This window comes from Oncorhynchus gorbuscha, linkage group LG09 (genome assembly GCF_021184085.1).
Source record: "Oncorhynchus gorbuscha isolate QuinsamMale2020 ecotype Even-year linkage group LG09, OgorEven_v1.0, whole genome shotgun sequence".
In the NCBI taxonomy this organism is placed as follows: Eukaryota; Metazoa; Chordata; class Actinopteri; order Salmoniformes; family Salmonidae; genus Oncorhynchus; species Oncorhynchus gorbuscha.
In genome coordinates, this window is record NC_060181.1 from 6,013,985 (window position 1) to 6,034,289 (window position 20,305).

The 20,305-nt window shown below is 39.5% G+C and overlaps 1 protein-coding gene across 1 annotated transcript in view; it reads left to right on the forward strand.

Annotated features, from left to right (window-relative positions):
* Window positions 1-1,592: 1,592 nt before the first annotated feature.
* Window positions 1,593-20,305, forward strand: part of LOC124042656 (stromal membrane-associated protein 2-like) — a 37,424-nt gene continuing 18,711 nt past the window's right edge. Inside the window, exon 1 of the mRNA XM_046360736.1 lies at window positions 1,593-2,216. Coding sequence (XP_046216692.1) covers window positions 2,111-2,216 — 106 coding nt within the window. The 5' untranslated portion in view covers window positions 1,593-2,110. The remainder of the gene's footprint in view (window positions 2,217-20,305) is intronic.

Here is a 20,305-nt window from a genome sequence, read left to right on the forward strand (position 1 = left end):
CACATTGACTCTGTACCGTAACACCCTGTATATAGCCTCCACATTGACTCTGTACCGTAATACCCTGTATATAGCCTCCATATTGACTCTGTACCGTAATACCCTGTATATAGCCTCCACACTGACTCTGTACCGTAATACCCTGTATATAGCCTCCACATTGACTCTGTACCGTAATACCCTGTATATAGCCTCCACATTGACTCTGTACCGTAATACCCTGTATATAGCCTCCACATTGACTCTGTACCGTAACACCCTGTATATAGCCTCCACATTGACTCTGTACCGTAATACCCTGTATATAGCCTCCATATTGACTCTGTACCGTAATACCCTGTATATAGCCTCCATATTGACTCTGTACCGTAACACCCTGTATATAGCCTCCACATTGACTCTGTACCGTAACACCCTGTATATAGCCTCCACATTGACTCTGTACCGTAACACCCTGTATATAGACTCCACATTGACTCTGTACCGTAACACCCTGTATATAGCCTCCACATTGACTCTGTACCGTAAAACCCTGTATATAGCCTCCACATTGACTCTGTACCGTAATACCCTGTATATAGCCTCCACATTGACTCTGTACCGTAATACCCTGTATATAGCCTCCACATTGACTCTGTACCGTAATACCCTGTATATAGCCTCCACATTGACTCTGTACCGTAATACCCTGTATATAGCCTCCACATTGACTCTGTACCGTAATACCCTGTATATAGCCTCCACATTGACTCTGTACCGTAATACCCTGTATATAGCCTCCACATTGACTCTGTACCGTAACACCCTGTATATAGCCTCCACATTGACTCTGTACCGTAATACCCTGTATATAGCCTCCATATTGACTCTGTACCGTAATACCCTGTATATAGCCTCCACACTGACTCTGTACCGTAATACCCTGTATATAGCCTCCACATTGACTCTGTACCGTAATACCCTGTATATAGCCTCCACATTGACTCTGTACCGTAATACCCTGTATATAGCCTCCACATTGACTCTGTACCGTAACACCCTGTATATAGCCTCCACATTGACTCTGTACCGTAATACCCTGTATATAGCCTCCATATTGACTCTGTACCGTAATACCCTGTATATAGCCTCCACATTGACTCTGTACCGTAATACCCTGTATATAGCCTCCATATTGACTCTGTACCGTAACACCCTGTATATAGCCTCCACATTGACTCTGTACCGTAACACCCTGTATAAAGCCTCATTATTTTTATTCTCATTGTGTTACTTTTTAGTTTAGTCTACTTGGTAAATATTTTCTTCTTCATGAACTGCGCTGTTGGTTAATTGCTTGTAAAGGAAGCATTTCACGGTAAAGTCTATACTTGTTATATTCGGGGCAAGTGGCAAATAAAGTTGGATTTGGTTTGGGGCTATGGGGGGGGGGGGTGGCACGAACTAGAACTACGCATATTTGGTTAGTAGAGACCTTACTGAGTATTTACCAACCCACTTTTGCTGAAGCCGGTAGAAAAGGTTTCTCTCTACAGCCTAGTATTCTCAACACAGTATTTTTTTCTTTATTGATCTATTATTATTTGTTTCAACCATATTTTTGTATTTGTTTTCTTAAATTACTTATTGCCTTTTCTTGTTGGCACAATAAAGAGACGAGAGTACTTGACACTGATGCATGTAAAATTCGCTTGCTGCGCTAACATTTTACACAAGAGGGCGACAGAAAATATTCAAATTTGTTGGGATATTTTACTTCCAAACAGACATTTTTCGACAAAAAGAATACGAGTGCAAATAGGTTACAACCTGTCTTGCCAGCCCCAACATTCATGCATTGCTGCAAGCTAACTGGCTACTAGTAGCTTCGACTTGAGGGATTGTTCCTTAACGTGCGCGAAGAACAAATCGCTTCCCTCTTTTGAAGAGGATAAAGAGGACCGGAGCTGCATAGCTTGTTCTGAATGTCATTTTCCTGGGGTCTGGATTTTATTCTACCAACGGAGTTGATCTAAATCAGGCTATTCCATCACCTAGTATCTTGATATTAGGACGACAGCGACGGGTGTCGGAAAGGTGTTACGAGGCAGCACAGAGGCAGAGAGTGAGGATGCTGACTGGTAAATTGGTAAAAGACATTGACAGATATCAAGCTGTCCTTACCTCGTTACTATCACTCGAGGAGAACAAATTCTGCGCGGATTGTGAATCCAAAGGTAAGTCAAATAGTAGCATTGACTATAGGCTGTTACAGTTACTGTGTGTTATGGCCAACCATATGTCATAACTAAGTGTTATGGCCGGAGACTATAGAATATAGCCAGCCATATGTCATAACTAAGTGTTATGGCCGGAGACTATAGAATATAGCCAGCCATATGTTATAACTAAGTGTTATGGCCGGAGACTATAGAATATAGCCAGCCATATGTCATAACTAAGTGTTATGGCCGGAGACTATAGAATATAGCCAGCCATATGTCATAACTAAGTGTTATGGCCAGAGACTATAGAATATAGCCAGCCATATGTCATAACTAAGTGTTATGGCCAGAGACTATAGAATATAGCCAGCCATATGTCATAACTAAGTGTTATGGCCAGAGACTATAGATTACAGCCAGTCATATGTTATAACTAAGTGTTATGGCCAGATACTATAGATTACAGCCAGTCATATGTCTATCCAAAACGCTGGGTACGGGGGTGGACACGGACTGGGAACCTATGAGTCAACCTCCGTTTTGTCGGTTTCCAATAACCTTTCCGGTCTTACCCAGTGAACACGATCGACTGCGTATACTGCATAATAGGATTTATGTACTTTGAAGGTTGTTATATGAATGTCGTTGTACAGACAGCTAAATACAAAAGACGCCTGCATTGACTTGAATGGTATCCTCTCTCTCTCTCTCTGTCACTCTCTCTCTCTCTCTCTCTCTCTCTCTCTCTCTCTCTCTCTCTTTGTCACTCTCTCTGTCTGTCTCTCTCTCTCTCTCTCTCTCTCTCTCTCTCTCTCTCTCTCTGTCTCTCTGTGTCTCTGTGTCTCTGTCTCTCTCTCTCTCTCTCTCTCTCTCTCTCTCTCTCTCTCTCTCTCTCTCTCTCTCTCTCTCTCTCTCTCTCTCTCTCTCTCTCTCTCTCTCTCTCTCTCTGTACAAACTGTTCTAGGTTGAGCCCCTAGAGCGGGTGCATGGGAAGAACAGCGTGTGTGTGTGTGTGTGTCTGACTATGTGTGTGTTTTAAAGTTTTTATGTCACATGCACAAGTGCGGTGAATGGAAGTTCTTGCTCTAAACCCAACAATGCAGTAATCTATATTAATGTAGTATTAACAATAACAGGATAAAACAAAAACACACCACATTTAAAACACAAGAAATAAAAGTGAGTAGTTAATACCATACTATATACAGGGTCAGTTAATACCATACTATATACAGGGTCAGTTAATACCATACCATATACAGGGTCAGTTAATACCATACTATATACAGGGTCAGTTAATACCATACTATATACAGGGTCAGTTAATACCATACTATATACAGGGTCAGTTAATACCATACTATATACAGGGTCAGTTAATACCATACTATATACAGGGTCAGTTAATACCATACTATATACAGGGTCAGTTAATACCATACTATATACAGGGTCAGTTAATACCACACTATATACAGGGTCAGGTTAATACCATACTATATACAGGGTCAGTCAATACCATACTATATACAGGGTCAGTTAATACCACACTATATACAGGGTCAGTTAATACTATATACAGGGTCAGTTAATACCATACTATATACAGGGTCAGTTAATACCACACTATATACAGGGTCAGTTAATACCATACTATATACAGGGTCAGTTAATACCATACTATATACAGGGTCAGTTAATACCATACTATATACAGGGTCAGTTAATACCATACTATATACAGGGTCAGTTAATACCACACTATATACAGGGTCAGGTTAATACCATACTATATACAGGGTCAGTCAATACCATACTATATACAGGGTCAGTTAATACCACACTATATACAGGGTCAGTTAATACTATATACAGGGTCAGTTAATACCATACTATATACAGGGTCAGTTAATACCACACTATATACAGGGTCAGTTAATACCATACTATATACAGGGTCAGTTAATACTATATACAGGGTCAGTTAATACCACACTATATACAGGGTCAGTTAATACCATACTATATACAGGGTCAGTTAATACCATACTATATACAGGGTCAGTTAATACCATACTATATACAGGGTCAGTTAATACCATACTATATACAGGGTCAGTTAATACCACACTATATACAGGGTCAGGTTAATACCATACTATATACAGGGTCAGTCAATACCATACTATATACAGGGTCAGTTAATACCACACTATATACAGGGTCAGTTAATACTATATACAGGGTCAGTTAATACCATACTATATACAGGGTCAGTTAATACCACACTATATACAGGGTCAGTTAATACCATACTATATACAGGGTCAGTTAATACTATATACAGGGTCAGTTAATACCACACTATATACAGGGTCAGTTAATACCATACTATATACAGGGTCAGTTAATACCACACTATATACAGGGTCAGTTAATACTATATACAGGGTCAGTTAATACCATACTATATACAGGGTCAGTTAATACCATACTATATACAGGGTCAGTTAATACCATACTATATACAGGGTCAGTTAATACCATACTATATACAGGGTCAGTTAATACCATACTATATACAGGGTCAGTTAATACCATACTATATACAGGGTCAGTTAATACCATACTATATACAGGGTCAGTTAATACCATACTATATACAGGGTCAGTTAATACCATACTATATACAGGGTGAGATAATACCATACTATATACAGGGTCAGTTAATACCATACTATATACAGGGTCAGTTAATACCACACTATATACAGGGTCAGTTAATACTATATACAGGGTCAGTTAATACCATACTATATACAGGGTCAGTTAATACCATACTATATACAGGGTTAGTTAATACCATACTATATACAGGGTCAGTTAATACTATATACAGGGTCAGTTAATACCATACTATATACAGGGTCAGTTAATACCACACTATATACAGGGTCAGTTAATACTATATACAGGGTCAGTTAATACCATACTATATACAGGGTCAGTTAATACCATACTATATACAGGGTCAGTTAATACCATACTATATACAGGGTCAGTTAATACCATACTATATACAGGGTCAGTTAATACTATATACAGGTTCAGTTAATACCATACTATATACAGGGTCAGGTTAATACCATACTATATACAGGGTCAGTTAATACCATACTATATACAGGGTCAGTTAATACCATACTATATACAGGGCCAGTTAATACCATACTATATACAGGGTCAGTTAATAACATACTATATACAGGGTCAGTTAATACCATACTATATACAGGGTCAGTTAATACCATACTATATACAGGGTCAGTTAATACCATACTATATACAGGATCAGTTAATACCATACTATATACAGGGTCAGTTAATACCATACTATATACAGGGTCAGTTAATACCATACTATATACAGGGTCAGGTTAATACCATACTATATACAGGGTCAGTTAATACCAGACTATATACAGGGTCAGTTAATACCACCCTATATACAGGGTCAGTTAATACCACCCTATATACAGGGTCAGTTAATACCATACTATATACAGGGTCAGTCAATACCATACTATATACAGGGTCAGTTAATACCATACTATATACAGGGTCAGTTAATACTATATACAGGGTCAGTTAATACCATACTATATACAGGGTCAGTTAATACCATACTATATACAGGGTCAGTTAATACCATACTATATACAGGGTCAGTTAATACCATACTATATACAGGGTCAGTTAATACCATACTATATACAGGGTCAGTTAATACCATACTATATACAGGGTCAGTTAGTACCAGACTATATACAGGGTCAGTTAATACCACCCTATATACAGGGTCAGGTTAATACCATACTATATACAGGGTCAGTTAATACCAGACTATATACAGGGTCAGTTAATACCACCCTATATACAGGGTCAGTTAATACCATACTATATACAGGGTCAGTCAATACCATACTATATACAGGGTCAGTCAATACCATACTATATACAGGGTCAGTTAATACCATACTATATACAGGGTCAGTTAATACCATACTATATACAGGGTCAGTTAATACTATATACAGGGTCAGTTAATACCACCCTATATACAGGGTCAGTTAATACCATACTATATACAGGGTCAGTTAATACTATATACAGGGTCAGTTAATACCACCCTATATACAGGGTCAGTTAATACCATACTATATACAGGGTCAGTCAATACCATACTATATACAGGGTCAGTCAATACCATACTATATACAGGGTCAGTTAATACCAGACTATATACAGGGTCAGTTAATACCACACTATATACAGGGTCAGTTAATACCATACTATATACAGGGTCAGTTAATACCATACTATATACAGGGTCAGTTAATACCATACTATATACAGGGTCAGTTAATACCACCCTATATACAGGGTCAGTTAATACCATACTATATACAGGGTCAGTTAATACCATACTATATACAGGGGCAGTTAATACTATATACAGGGTCAGATTAATACCATACTATATACAGGGTCAGTTAATACCATACTATATACAGGGTCAGGTTAATACCATACTATATACAGGGTCAGTTAATACCATACTATATACAGGGTCAGTTAATACCATACTATATACAGGGTCAGTCAATACCATACTATATACAGGGTCAGTCAATACCATACTATATACAGGGTCAGTTAATACCATACTATATACAGGGTCAGTTAATACCATACTATATACAGGGTCAGTCAATACCATACTATATACAGGGTCAGTTAATACCATACTATATACAGGGTCAGTTAATACCATACTATATACAGGGTCAGTTAATACCATACTATAAACAGGGTCAGTTAATACCATACTATATACAGGGTCAGTTAATACCACCCTATATACAGGGTCAGTCAATACCACCCTATATACAGGGTCAGTTCAATACCATACTATATACAGGGTCAGTTAGTACCATACTATATACAGGGTCAGTCGATATCACCCTATATACAGGGTCAGTCAATACCATACTATATACAGGGTCAGTTAGTACCATACTATATACAGGGTCAGTTAATACCACCCTATATACAGGGTCAGGTTAATACCATACTATATACAGGGTCAGTTAATACCAGACTATATACAGGGTCAGTTAATACCACCCTATATACAGGGTCAGTTAATACCATACTATATACAGGGTCAGTCAATACCATACTATATACAGGGTCAGTCAATACCATACTATATACAGGGTCAGTTAATACCATACTATATACAGGGTCAGTTAATACCATAATATATACAGGGTCAGTTAATACTATATACAGGGTCAGTTAATACCATACTATATACAGGGTCAGTTAATACCATACTATATACAGGGTCAGTTAATACCATACTATATACAGGGTCAGTTAATACCATACTATATACAGGGTCAGTTAATACCACCCTATATACAGGGTCAGTTAATACCATACTATATACAGGGTCAGTTAATACCATACTATATACAGGGTCAGTTAATACCATACTATATACAGGGGCAGTTAATACTATATACAGGGTCAGGTTAATACCATACTATATACAGGGTCAGTTAATACCATACTATATACAGGGTCAGGTTAATACCATACTATATACAGGGTCAGTTAATACCATACTATATACAGGGTCAGTTAATACCATACTATATACAGGGTCAGTCAATACCATACTATATACAGGGTCAGTCAATACCATACTATATACAGGGTCATTTAATACCATACTATATACAGGGTCAGTTAATACCATACTATATACAGGGTCAGTTAATACCACCCTATATACAGGGTCAGTTAATACCATACTATATACAGGGTCAGTTAATACCATACTATATACAGGGTCAGTTAATACCATACTATATACAGGGTCAGTTAATACCATACTATATACAGGGTCAGTTAGTACCACCCTATGTACAGGGTCAGTCAATACCACCCTATATACAGGGTCAGTTCAATACCATACTATATACAGGGTCAGTTAGTACCATACTATATACAGGGTCAGTCGATATCACCCTATATACAGGGTCAGTCAATACCATACTATATACAGGGTCAGTTAGTACCATACTATATACAGGGTCAGTCAATACCATACTATATACAGAGTCAGTCAATACCATACTATATACAGAGTCAGTCAATACCATACTATATATAGGGTCAGTTCAATACCATACTGTGTATGCAGGGATATTGGAGTGATGGAGATAGATATGTATAGGGGTAAGGTAACTAGGCATCGGGATATGTGATAAACAGTGTAGCATCTGCGTATATGATGAATGTATGTGAGTGTGTGTAGAGTCAGCATATAATGCGTGTGCAAAAAACAACAAATACAACGGTAAAATCAGATAGTCAGTGTATCCTTTTGTTAGCTATTTAATTAGCTATTTAGTTAGCTATTTAGTTAGCTATTTAATTAGCTATTTAGTTAGCTATTTAGTTCGCTATTTAATTAGCTATTTAATTAGCTATTTAGTTAGCTATTTAGTTAGCTATTTAATTAGCTTTTTAGTTAGCTATTTAGTTCGCTATTTAATTAGCTATTTAATTAGCTATTTAGTTAGCTATTTAGTTAGCTATTTAATTAGCTTTTTAGTTAGCTATTTAGTTAGCTATTTAAATAGCTATTTAATTAGCTATTTAGTTAGCTATTTAGTTAGCTATTTAGTTCGCTATTTAATTAGCTATTTAGTTAGCTATTTAGTTAGCTATTTAGTTAGCTATTTAGTTCGCTATTTAATTAGCTATTTAATTAGCTATTTAGTTCGCTATTTAATTAGCTATTTAGTTAGCTATTTAATTAGCTAATTTAATTAGCTATTTAGCTAGCTATTTAATTAGCTATTTATTTAGCTATTTAGTTAGCTATTTCATTAGCTATTTAATTAACTATTTAGTTAGCTATTTAATTAGCTATTTAGTTAGCTATTTAAATAGCTATTTAGTTAGCTATTTAATTAGCTATTTAGTTAGCTATTTATTTAGCTATTTAGCAGTCACATAGCTTGGGGATAGAACCTGTACCACCGTCATGTCGTCCGCAAACTTCATGATGGTGTTGGAGTCGTTCCAGGCCACGGTGAGCAAGGGTCACAGGAGGGGACTAAGCACACACCCCTGTGGGGCCCTCGTGTGGACGGGGGTTGGCATGTCAGGACGCCCAGGGCCAGTTGAAGAGGGAGATGTTCAGTCCCAGAGTCTTTAGCTTGATGATGAGCTTGGAGGGAACAGTATTGTTGAACGCTGAGCTGTAGTCAATGAACAGCATTCTCACATAGGTATTCCTCTTATCTAGGTGGGTGAGGGCAGTGTGGAAAGCAGTTGAGATTGCGTTGTCTATGCATCTGTTGAGGTGGTATATGCAAATTAGAGTGGGTTGCCTCTCAAAGCACTTCCTGATTACAGAAGTGAGTGCTACAGGAAGTTAGTCATTGTCACATGAAGCCTCAGAGTTCTTGGGAACAGGAATGATGGTGGACATCTTAAAACACTTAAGGATTACAGACTGGGACAAGGAGAGGTTGAAAATGACAGCGTATATGCCTGCCAGCTGTTCTGCTCTGAATAAGTAATCTGGAATACCGTCTGGCCCGGAGGCCTTGCTTGTGTTGCGCTGATTAAAGATCTTCCTCACGTCGGTCTCTGAGTGTAACGGCCGTTGGTGGAAGGAGGTGAGGACCAAAGCGTTCCTCATGTTTATTCCAAACTGAACACTAAAAAGCAAAACAACGAAGAGACAACCGAAACAGCTCTGTCAGGTGCAACACACACTAAACAGAAAATAACTACCCACAAAACCCATGTGGGGAAGAGCTACCTAAGTACGGTTCTCAATCGGAGACAACGACAGACAGACATACCCGGCCAAAAACAAAGAAAAACCAAGAAATACAAAAACTTAGAAAAAAGGAACATAGAATGAACCCTAGTTACACCCTGGCCTCACCAAAATAGAGAATAAAAGCCTCTCTATGGCCATGGCGTGACATTGAGAGAGAAATCACCCAGTCCTCTGGGTCAGTGTGGGCCTTCACACAGGGTTGTTATTTTAACGAAAGCTAGCATTAAAATATATATGTTTTGTTTGTCTGGTAAAGAGGAATCACTGGGCAGAACACAGGTCTTCCTTTGTAATCCGTAATGGGACTGTAGCCTCTGCCACATGCAGCGGGCGTCAGTAGCCTGTGTAATATGATTCCACATTGTTTCCTATACTGTCCTTTTGCTCGTTTGATGACTCTGCATAGCGGAACTTCTTGTACTTCTTGTCACAGCCTCAAGGTTGTCTGATAGCCCTGTGTGTGGTAGACCTGTCCTGTAGTTTAGCACCAACCTCAGTGGTTGGTCCTTTTGATTTGGGAAGCAGCGAACCTTCACGGTGGTGACCATGTCGCCGATGTACAGTACCAATCAAAAGTTTGGACACACCTACTCATTCCAGGGTTTTCCTTTATTTTACCTATTTTCTACTTTGTAGAATAATATTGAAGACGTCAAAACTATGAAATAACATATTTGGAATCATGTAGTAACCAAACAAAGTGTTAAACAAATGAAAATATATTACATTTTTTGAGATTCTTCAAAGTATCAACCCTTTGCCTTGATGGCAGTTTTGCACACTCTTGGTATTCTCTCAACCAGATTCACGAGGTAGTCACCTGGAATGCATTTCAATTAACAAGTGTGCCTTGTTAAAAGTTTATTTGTGGAATTTCTTTCCTTGAAATTGCAGGGCGCCAAATTCAAACAACAGAAATCTCATAATTAAAATTCCTCAAACATACAATTATTATACATAATTTTAAAGATAAACTTCTTGTTAATCCAACCACAGTGTCCAATTTCAAAAAGTCTTTACGGCGAAAGTTTTCCATGCGATTATGTTAGGTCAGCGCCTAGTCACAAAAACACAGCCATTTTCTAGCCAAAGAGAGGATTCACAAAAATCAGAAATAGAGATAGAATTAATCACTAACCTTTGATGATCTTCATCAGATGGCACTCATAGGACTTCATGTTACACAATACATGTATGTTTTGTTCGATAAAGTTCATATTTATATAAAAAAAATTGGTGCGTTATGTTCAGTAATGTTTTGCCTCCAAAACATCCAAAGAATTTGCAGAGAGCCACATCAATTTACAGAAATACTCATCATTAACTTTGTTGAAAGATACAAGTGTTATACATAGGATTAGAGATAAACTTCTCCTTAATGCAACCGCTGTGTCAGATTATCAAAAAAGCTTTATGGCGAAAGCACACCATGCAATAATTTGAGTACAGCACTCAGACAACAAAACAAGCCATACAGATACCCGCCAAGTTGTGGAGTCATTTAGTTAATTAATCCAAATGCACAAAGCGAAGTCACTAAATCCAGATGAAAAGTCAAAAAAAGTCCCACTACAGTTTGTAGAAACATGTCAAACATCCTTAGGATGTTTTTATCATAAACATCAATAATATTCCAACCGGACAATTGCTTTGTCATTAGAAAGGAAAGGGAACGGAGCTCGTGCTCACGGCCGCATGCGAGACTAAACTAAAGGCTTTCAGCCTGACCAATTGTTGAAACAGCTCTTATTCGCTCCCCTTTCTCAATAGAAGCCTGAAACAACTTTCTAAAAACTGTTGACATCTACTGGAAGCCTTAGGAAGTGCAATCTGACCCCATAGACACTGGATATTGGATAGGCAATCACTTGAAAAACTACAAACCTCAGATTTCCCACTTCCTGGTTTGATTTTTCTCAGGTTTTTGCCTGCCATATGAGTTCTGTTACACTCACAGACATTATTTTAACAGTTTTGGAAACACTTTAGAGTGTTCCATCCAAATATACTAATCATATGCATATTCTAGCTTCTGGACCTGAGTAACAGGCAGTTTACTTTACTTTTTTAACCCATCAAGCGCTATGATGAAACTGAGGACCGCCACAGGAAAGGAAGACCCAGAGTCACCTCTGCTGCAGAGGATAAGTTCATTAGCGTTACCAGCCACACAAATTGCAGCACAAATAAATGCTTTCAACAGTTCAATAACAGACATATCTCAACATCAACTGTTCAGAGGCGACTGTGTGAATCAGGCCTTCATGGTCAAATTGCTGCAAAGAAACCACTACTAAAGGACACCAATGAGAAGAAGAGACTTGATTGGACCAAGAAACATGAGCAATGGACATTAGACCGGTGGAAATCTGTGCTTTGGTCTGATGAGTCAATATTTGCCATTTTTATGAGACCCAATTGAGATGATTTGGGATGACTTGGACCGCAGAGTAAAGGAAAAGTAGCCAACAAGTGCTCAGCATATGTGGGAACTCCTTCAAGACGGTTGGAAAAGCATTCCAGGTGAAGCTGGTTGAGAGAATGCAAAGCGTGTGCAAAGCTGTCATCAAGGAAAAGGGTGGTGTTAAGTTTGTTAAGTGCCAGCTTGTTATTTTTCTCGTGGAATCTATACAACAGTAAAGATAACAGCCAAAAACTCATTTTGGAGGTAGAACATTTTTCAGAAAAGCAGAATTTAATGCAGTTTACGAGAGTCCCGTTGGGAGCAAATTGCCAATCGGAGGTCATCCATTTTATTATCAGCTGGCTGTACATTGGCCAATCGAATGGAGGAAAAGAGGTGGCCGGTTCTCCCTTCGCCTTCATCTCGCCAGGATTCCCCCCCTCTGTTGTCTCTGTAACGTCGACGTTCAGTCTTGGGTACCCTGAAGATCGGGTTGTAAAATCAGGATGTAGCATCAACAAAATGGGGAAACTTAAGGAATCAGTTAAGTGGAAACTTTCCTGAAGACTAGTTATCATATCAAACTTCTACTGTTACATTCAATGAGAACACGACAGTATTAACAACAGATAGAGGAAGCAAAGCAAGGATTGCTACATCGTTCACTCTCTCAGCTCAGGGGCTTTATGACAGCCATGGCAACATCTCCACTGGGCCTAAAGTGTGTGTTTAATGTACCATGAGTCTTGTAGCCCTCTCAGAAATGGGAACAAGCCCTGAAGCGTTTGAAACTGTGTGTGTGCGTGTGTGTGTGTGTCTGTACTATGCAACGTGTGTACGGTTTGTGTGTGTTGAGCAGACATAAGGCACATAGAACAAATATAGACAGTGACATTTTGCTTCTGTTTTCTACAGTTTATTAGTGATCCTGCTCACATTTCCTGCTGTGTGTAGGATATCTTTGTTGTGTGACTCTAACGGTGTCACAGCCTAGTTTAATTAGCTATTCCGTGTGTAGGATTAAGGGCTAGGGGAGAAAATGTGAGAACAGCACACACAGAAACATATTACTCTCAACAACATAGCCTGAATATAGCAGGCGCTATCAAAGATCAGTGAGAACAAGTGGTGATGTACTACTTTCTGCACATGGTCAGTGTGAACCTGAGTGTCTTGACACAACGGACCAAACAAGCTGTAACTACAAAGAAAACGGAAACGACACGGCCGGACTTACTTATTTAAAGTGGTTCCAGTCTGCTGTGAAGCGTTCATCCATAAGAGTCTAGCTACATTATCAGATAATATATGTTTCTAATTTTGTCAGAAAGTCATTTTCATTGCAAGTTAAAGCGTACTGTTAGCTAGTTGGCTAACGTTAGCTTGCTGATTCACTAGATAACATTAGCTTGCTGATTAACTAGATAACGTTAGCTTGCTGATTCACTAGATTGTTAGCTTACTGATTAACTAGATAACGTTAGCTTGCTGATTCACTAGATAACGTTAGCTTGCTGATTCACTAGATAACGTTAGCTTGCTGATTCACTAGATAACATTAGCTTGCTGATTTACTATATAATATTAGCTTGCTGATTCAATAGATAACATTAGCTTGCTGATTAACTAGATAATGTTAGCTTGCTGATTCACTATATAACATTAGCATTCTGATTCACTAGATAACGTTAGCTTGCTGATTCACTAGGTAACGTTAGCTTGCTGATTCACTAGATAACGTTAGCTTGCTGATTCACTAGATAACGTTAGCTTGCTGATTCACTAGATAACGTTAGCTTGCTGATTCACTAGATAACGTTAGCTTGCTGATTCACTAGATAACATTAGCTTGCTGATTCACTAGATAACATTAGCTTGCTGATTCACTAGATAACGTTAGCTTGCTGATTCACTAGATGACGTTAGCTTGCTGATTCACTAGATAACGTTAGCTTGCTGATTCACTAGATAACGTTAGCTTGCTGATTCACTAGATTACGTTAGCTTGCTGATTCACTAGATAACATTAGCTTGCTGATTCACTAGATAACGTTACGTGAAATGATCTGTGTGGTAATATTATTTGTATCTCAGAAAGCCATTTGCATTGCTAGTTATAGTGTAATGTTAGCTAGCTAGGTAACATTGAACCTATACTGAACAAAAAATATAAATGCAACATACAACAATGTAAACGATTTTACTGAGTTACAGTTCAGGCCCTTGTCTTTGTATTTCACATGGGCCAGTGCACAGCCACCCACTGGGGAGCCAGGCCCACCCACTGGGGAGCCAGACCCACCCACTGGGGAGCCAGACCCACACACTGGGGAGACAGACCCACCCACTGGGGAGCCAGACGCACCCACTGGGGAGACAGACCCACCCACTGGGGAGCCAGACCCACCCACTGGGGAGCCAGACCCACCCACTGGGGAGCCAGACCCACCCACTGGGGAGCCAGGCCCACCCACTGGGGAGCCAGACCCACCCACTGGGGAGCCAGACCCACCCACTGGGGAGCCAGACCCACCCACTGGGGAGCCAGGCCAACCTAATCAGAACACATTTTTCCTCCACAAAAAGGCTTTATTACAGACAGAAATACTCCTCGGTTTCATCAGCTGTCTGGGTGGCTGGTCTCAGACGATCCCGCAGGTGAAGAAGCTCCTAAGTTTCATCAGCTGTCTGGGTGGCTGGTCTCAGACGATCCCGCAGGTGAAGAAGCTCCTAAGTTTCATCAGCTGTCTGGGTGGCTGGTCGCAGACGATCCCGCAGGTGAAGAAGCTCCTAAGTTTCATCAGCTGTCTGGGTGACTGGTCTCAGAAGATCCCGCAGGTGAAGAAGCTCCTCGGTTTCATCAGCTGTCTGGGTGGCTGGTCGCAGACGATCCCGCAGGTGAAGAAGCTCCTCGGTTTCATCAGCTGTCTGGGTGATTGGTCTCAGACGATCCCGCAGGGCTGGCCTGGTTACACGTGATCTGCGGTTGTGAGGCCTGTTTGGACGTACTGACACATTCTCTAAAACAACGTTGATGACGACTATGGTAGAGAAATTAACTTTACTCACACTGTTTAGCACATGGCCTCACATGTGAATCCACTACCTTACATTTGTTCTACATAAGACCATATCGAGGCTGTCGGTCACATAAGGTATAATGTGAAGAGTTAGCATGTGATGCTATTTAGATACAGATTTAGATATGGTATAATGTGAAGAGTTAGCATGTGATGCTATTTAGATATGGTGTAATGTAAAGCGCTAGCTAGGGCTGCAGCGGTCATAACATTTTAGTCAGCTGGTGATTGTCAAGCAAATAACTAGAGGTCTCACAGTAATGTCCGGTTAATTAACATCAACACATTACAGCATCTCCTGACCTCCAGACTGACCTTTGGAGCCTACACCTTTAAAACAAATCCATTATTTATTTTAGACAGGTCTAAAGAAACATGATATGAAGGAAATGTAGACTATTTCAGAATAATTTAATAACATACTCTGAGTTGTCCTTATGTTAGGTCCTGATGTGGCTATGCCATATGGCTGTGGGCTACAGATAAGCTTAGCCTATAATTCCGTGGCATTATTTTATGTCATTTTATAGTATAAACAATACATTTGAACAAAGCTGAATAAAATATATTTTCTCCAAATGATTTGGGGGAATGCGCACATGCGGCCATTCTGTGTTGAGTGATTAACAAAGAAATAGGTCCTCCTATATACTTAATATAGAGTTATTAATGTAACTTTAGTTATTCTACAAACGTTGGGCTATATGTGTTGATTTTTAATACATTAATGAGACTAATGATGATTTGGGAAAAAAATGCTCAAAAGACATGAGCTCTGCTTTGTTGTTTTTGTGCAGGCTGCACACACTACAACAGTCTCTCGTTCACAATTCGAAAAAAACTTGATAATGCCTCGAATTTCATGGCGTCATCACCCTTTGTGTGGCTGTAATGCACCCTAGGCAGTGGCCATTGTGCCCTTCTCCCTGAGTGTTGAGTGCTCCACCTCTCACTCACATGGGTCTCCATCAGTTTGATCAGGTATTTCTCACAGGCTACAAGTGAAGACGGACACCGGGAAGCAACAGTGTAGGTCCTTATCCAACTCCGAGGTCCATATTGAAGATATTGGGAAGAAACTGTCCACATGTGCTTTTTGTCAGCCAACAAGATGAGTCGGCCTAACGAACAGCAAAAGCACTAGTCTATGTCAATCTATTATCCCCCATACATTTTCCCAACATAGTCTGGGAAAGTTGTGGGATTCGATAGATCCCTAATTAATACAACCACTAGCATCAAAACAACTTTTTTTATGCAATGTGTCTGACGCAACAGATCAGAACGTTTAGCTTAAAATGTTGCTAAACGATCAGGATATTTCTTCACATTATAAGCACAGCGATGCGCACATGACATAAGCGTGAATGTTCCATTAGGGGGAAAACACCATTATCTAAAGTGACCGCAACTGTGATTATGCATCTAATGCTTTTATTATAAATGTGCATTTTATATGGAGAAACTGATCTGCACTAAACATGAAATTCACACGCTGCTTATGTTTGCCAGTTAGGCTCTACACTCCGTTGTAAAGCGGATTAATGTGCTTCATTTGAATAGGTTATTTGGCCACTTTAGCTGTGATTACAAACCTTATGAAAACATATAGGCTTATGGGCTAGGCTACATGAGGTGTGCGACTGATTCGAAAAAGTTGCGAAATAAAAGGCATTGTTTCTTATACTGGGCATCATTCACAAGTTATAATATATCATTCACAAGTGAAAGGCTAATATTGTCACCCAGCAGACGATTCTTGATTTAATCTTGTCTTTAGATTTACTAAATAATATATGTGTGAAATTTGTTTTGATTTAGAATGGACCATTTATCATGCACCTGTATCAAGACAGGGGCAGCAGGAAAAAATGCATCTATAAAATACTTAAATAGTGAATGGAGGATGCTTTTCCCCTGGTTTATTTTCATACTAGCCAGGTAGGTTATACTTCTGTTGTAAATACAAACGATGTGCTTAATGTTAGGACAGTTGAGAAGTAAATATAGTAGCCCTAGCCTATAGAAAGCTGATGGGATCCTCCTCTTTTTATTAGAGGCCATCACTCTGTTTTCTCCCGCAATTGCATAGCCTATATAAATGTTGTGCAACATGAGTTTATGGGCTCTCATGAAGTGTTTGATTAGATTTACCATAACATTTGCATTGATGTCAGAGTGATTAGAGGGACAATAGAGTGCTGAGTACCAGGCAGTTAGCAAGTTTGATAGACTACTGATGACCATCAGCAGCATCGCCTCCATGACCCTTGACCACCGCTGTGGCAGCCCTAGAGTTTGCATGTGATGATATTAAGATACAGATATAGATTTTTTAAAATTTAATTTAATTTGATTTCACCTTTATTTAACCAGGCAGGCTAGTTGAGAACAAGTTCTCATTTACAACTGCAACCTGGCCAAGATAAAGCATAGCAGATCGACACATACAACAACACAGAGTTACACATGGAATAAACAAAACATACAGTCAATAATACAGTAGAACAAAAGAAAACAAAAAGTATATATACAGTGAGTGCAAATGAGGTAAGATAAGGGAGGTAAAGGCAAAAAATAGGCCATAGTGGAAAAATAATTACAAGATAGCAATTAAACACTGGAGTGATAGAGACTGGAGGGGTAGATGTCCAGAAGATGAATGTGCAAGTAGAGATACTGGGGTGCAAAGGAGTAAAAAAAAGAACACTATAGGGATGAGGTAGTTGGATGGGCTATTTACAGATGGGCTGTTTACAGATGGGATATTTACAGATGGGCTATGTACAGGTGCAGTGATCTGTGAGCTGCTCTGGCAGCTGGTGCTTAAAATTAGTGAGGGAGATATGGGTCACCAGCTTCAGTGATTTTTGCAGTTCGTTCCAGTCATTGGCAGCAGAGAACTGGAAGGAAAGGCGACCAAAGGAGGAGTTGGCTTTGGGGGTGACCAGTGAAATATACCTGCTGGAGCGCGTGCTACAGGTGGGTGCTGCTATGATGACCAGTGAGCTTAGATAAGACAGTGCTTTACCTAGCAAAGACTTATAGATGACCTGGAGCCAGTGGGTTTGGTGACGAATATGAAGCGAGGGCCAAGACATGGTATAATGTAAAGAGTGATGAAGATAGACTAACTGTATCAGCGTCTATCATCACTAAATAGATACGCACAGCAGTCCTCTGAGTTCCCATGATCCTTCATTAAATAGATACACACAGCAGCTCTCTGAGTTCCCACGATCCTTCATTACATAGATACACACAGCAGCTCTCTTGAGTTCCCATGATCCTTCATTAAATAGATACGCACAGCAGCCCTCTTGAGTTCCCATGATCCTTCATTAAATAGATACGCACAGCAGCCCTCTTGAGTTCCCACGATCCTTCATTAAATAGATACGCACAGCAGCTCTCTGAGTTCCCATGATCCTTCATTACATAGATACACACAGCAGCTCTCTGAGTTCCCATGATCCTTCATTAAATAGATACGCACAGCAGCCCTCTTGAGTTCCCACGATCCTTAATTAAATAGATACGCACAGCAGCTCTCTGAGTTCCCATGATCCTTCATTAAATAGATACGCACAGCAGCTCTCTTGAGTTCCCATGATCCTTCATTAAATAGATACGCACAGCAGCTCTCTGAGTTCCCATGATCCTTCATTAAATAGATACGCACAGCAGCTCTCTTGAGTTCCCATGATCCTTCATTAAATAGATACGCACAGCAGCTCTCTGAGTTCCCATGATCCTTCATTACATAGATACACACAGCAGCTCTCTTGAGTTCCCATGATCCTTCATTACATAGATACGCACAGCAGCTCTCTGAGTTCCCATGATCCTTCATTAAATAGATACACACAGCAGCTCTCTGAGTTCCCATGATCCTTCATTAAATAGATACACACAGCAGCTCTCTGAGTTCCCAGTGATCCTTCATTACATAGATACGCACAGCAGCTCTCTTGAGTTCCCATGATCCTTCATTAAATAGATACGCACAGCAGCTCTCTGAGTTCCCATGATCCTTCATTAAATAGATACACACAGCAGCTCTCTTGAGTTCCCAGTGATCCTTCATTACATAGATACACACAGCAGCTCTCTTGAGTTCCCATGATCCTTCATTAAATAGATACACACAGCAGCTCTCTGAGTTCCCAGTGATCCTTCATTACATAGATACACACAGCAGCTCTCTGAGTTCCCATGATCCTTCATTAAATAGATACACACAGCAGCTCTCTGAGTTCCCAGTGATCCTTCATTACATAGATACACACAGCAGCTCTCTTGAGTTCCCATGATCCTTCATTAAATAGATACGCACAGCAGCTCTCTGAGTTCCCAGTGATCCTTCATTACATAGATACGCACAGCAGCTCTCTGAGTTCCCATGATCCTTCATTACATAGATACACACAGCAGCTCTCTGAGTTCCCAGTGATCCTTCATTACATAGATACACACAGCAGCTCTCTGAGTTCCCAGTGATCCTTCATTACATAGATACACACAGCAGCTCTCTGAGTTCCCAGTGATCCTTCATTACATAGATACACACAGCAGCTCTCTTGAGTTCCCATGATCCTTCATAACTGTGAGAAAAAAATTAATGCCATTTAGATACAGAACAAGATAAATAAAAAATAAATAAATATGAAACTATCTGCTTAAT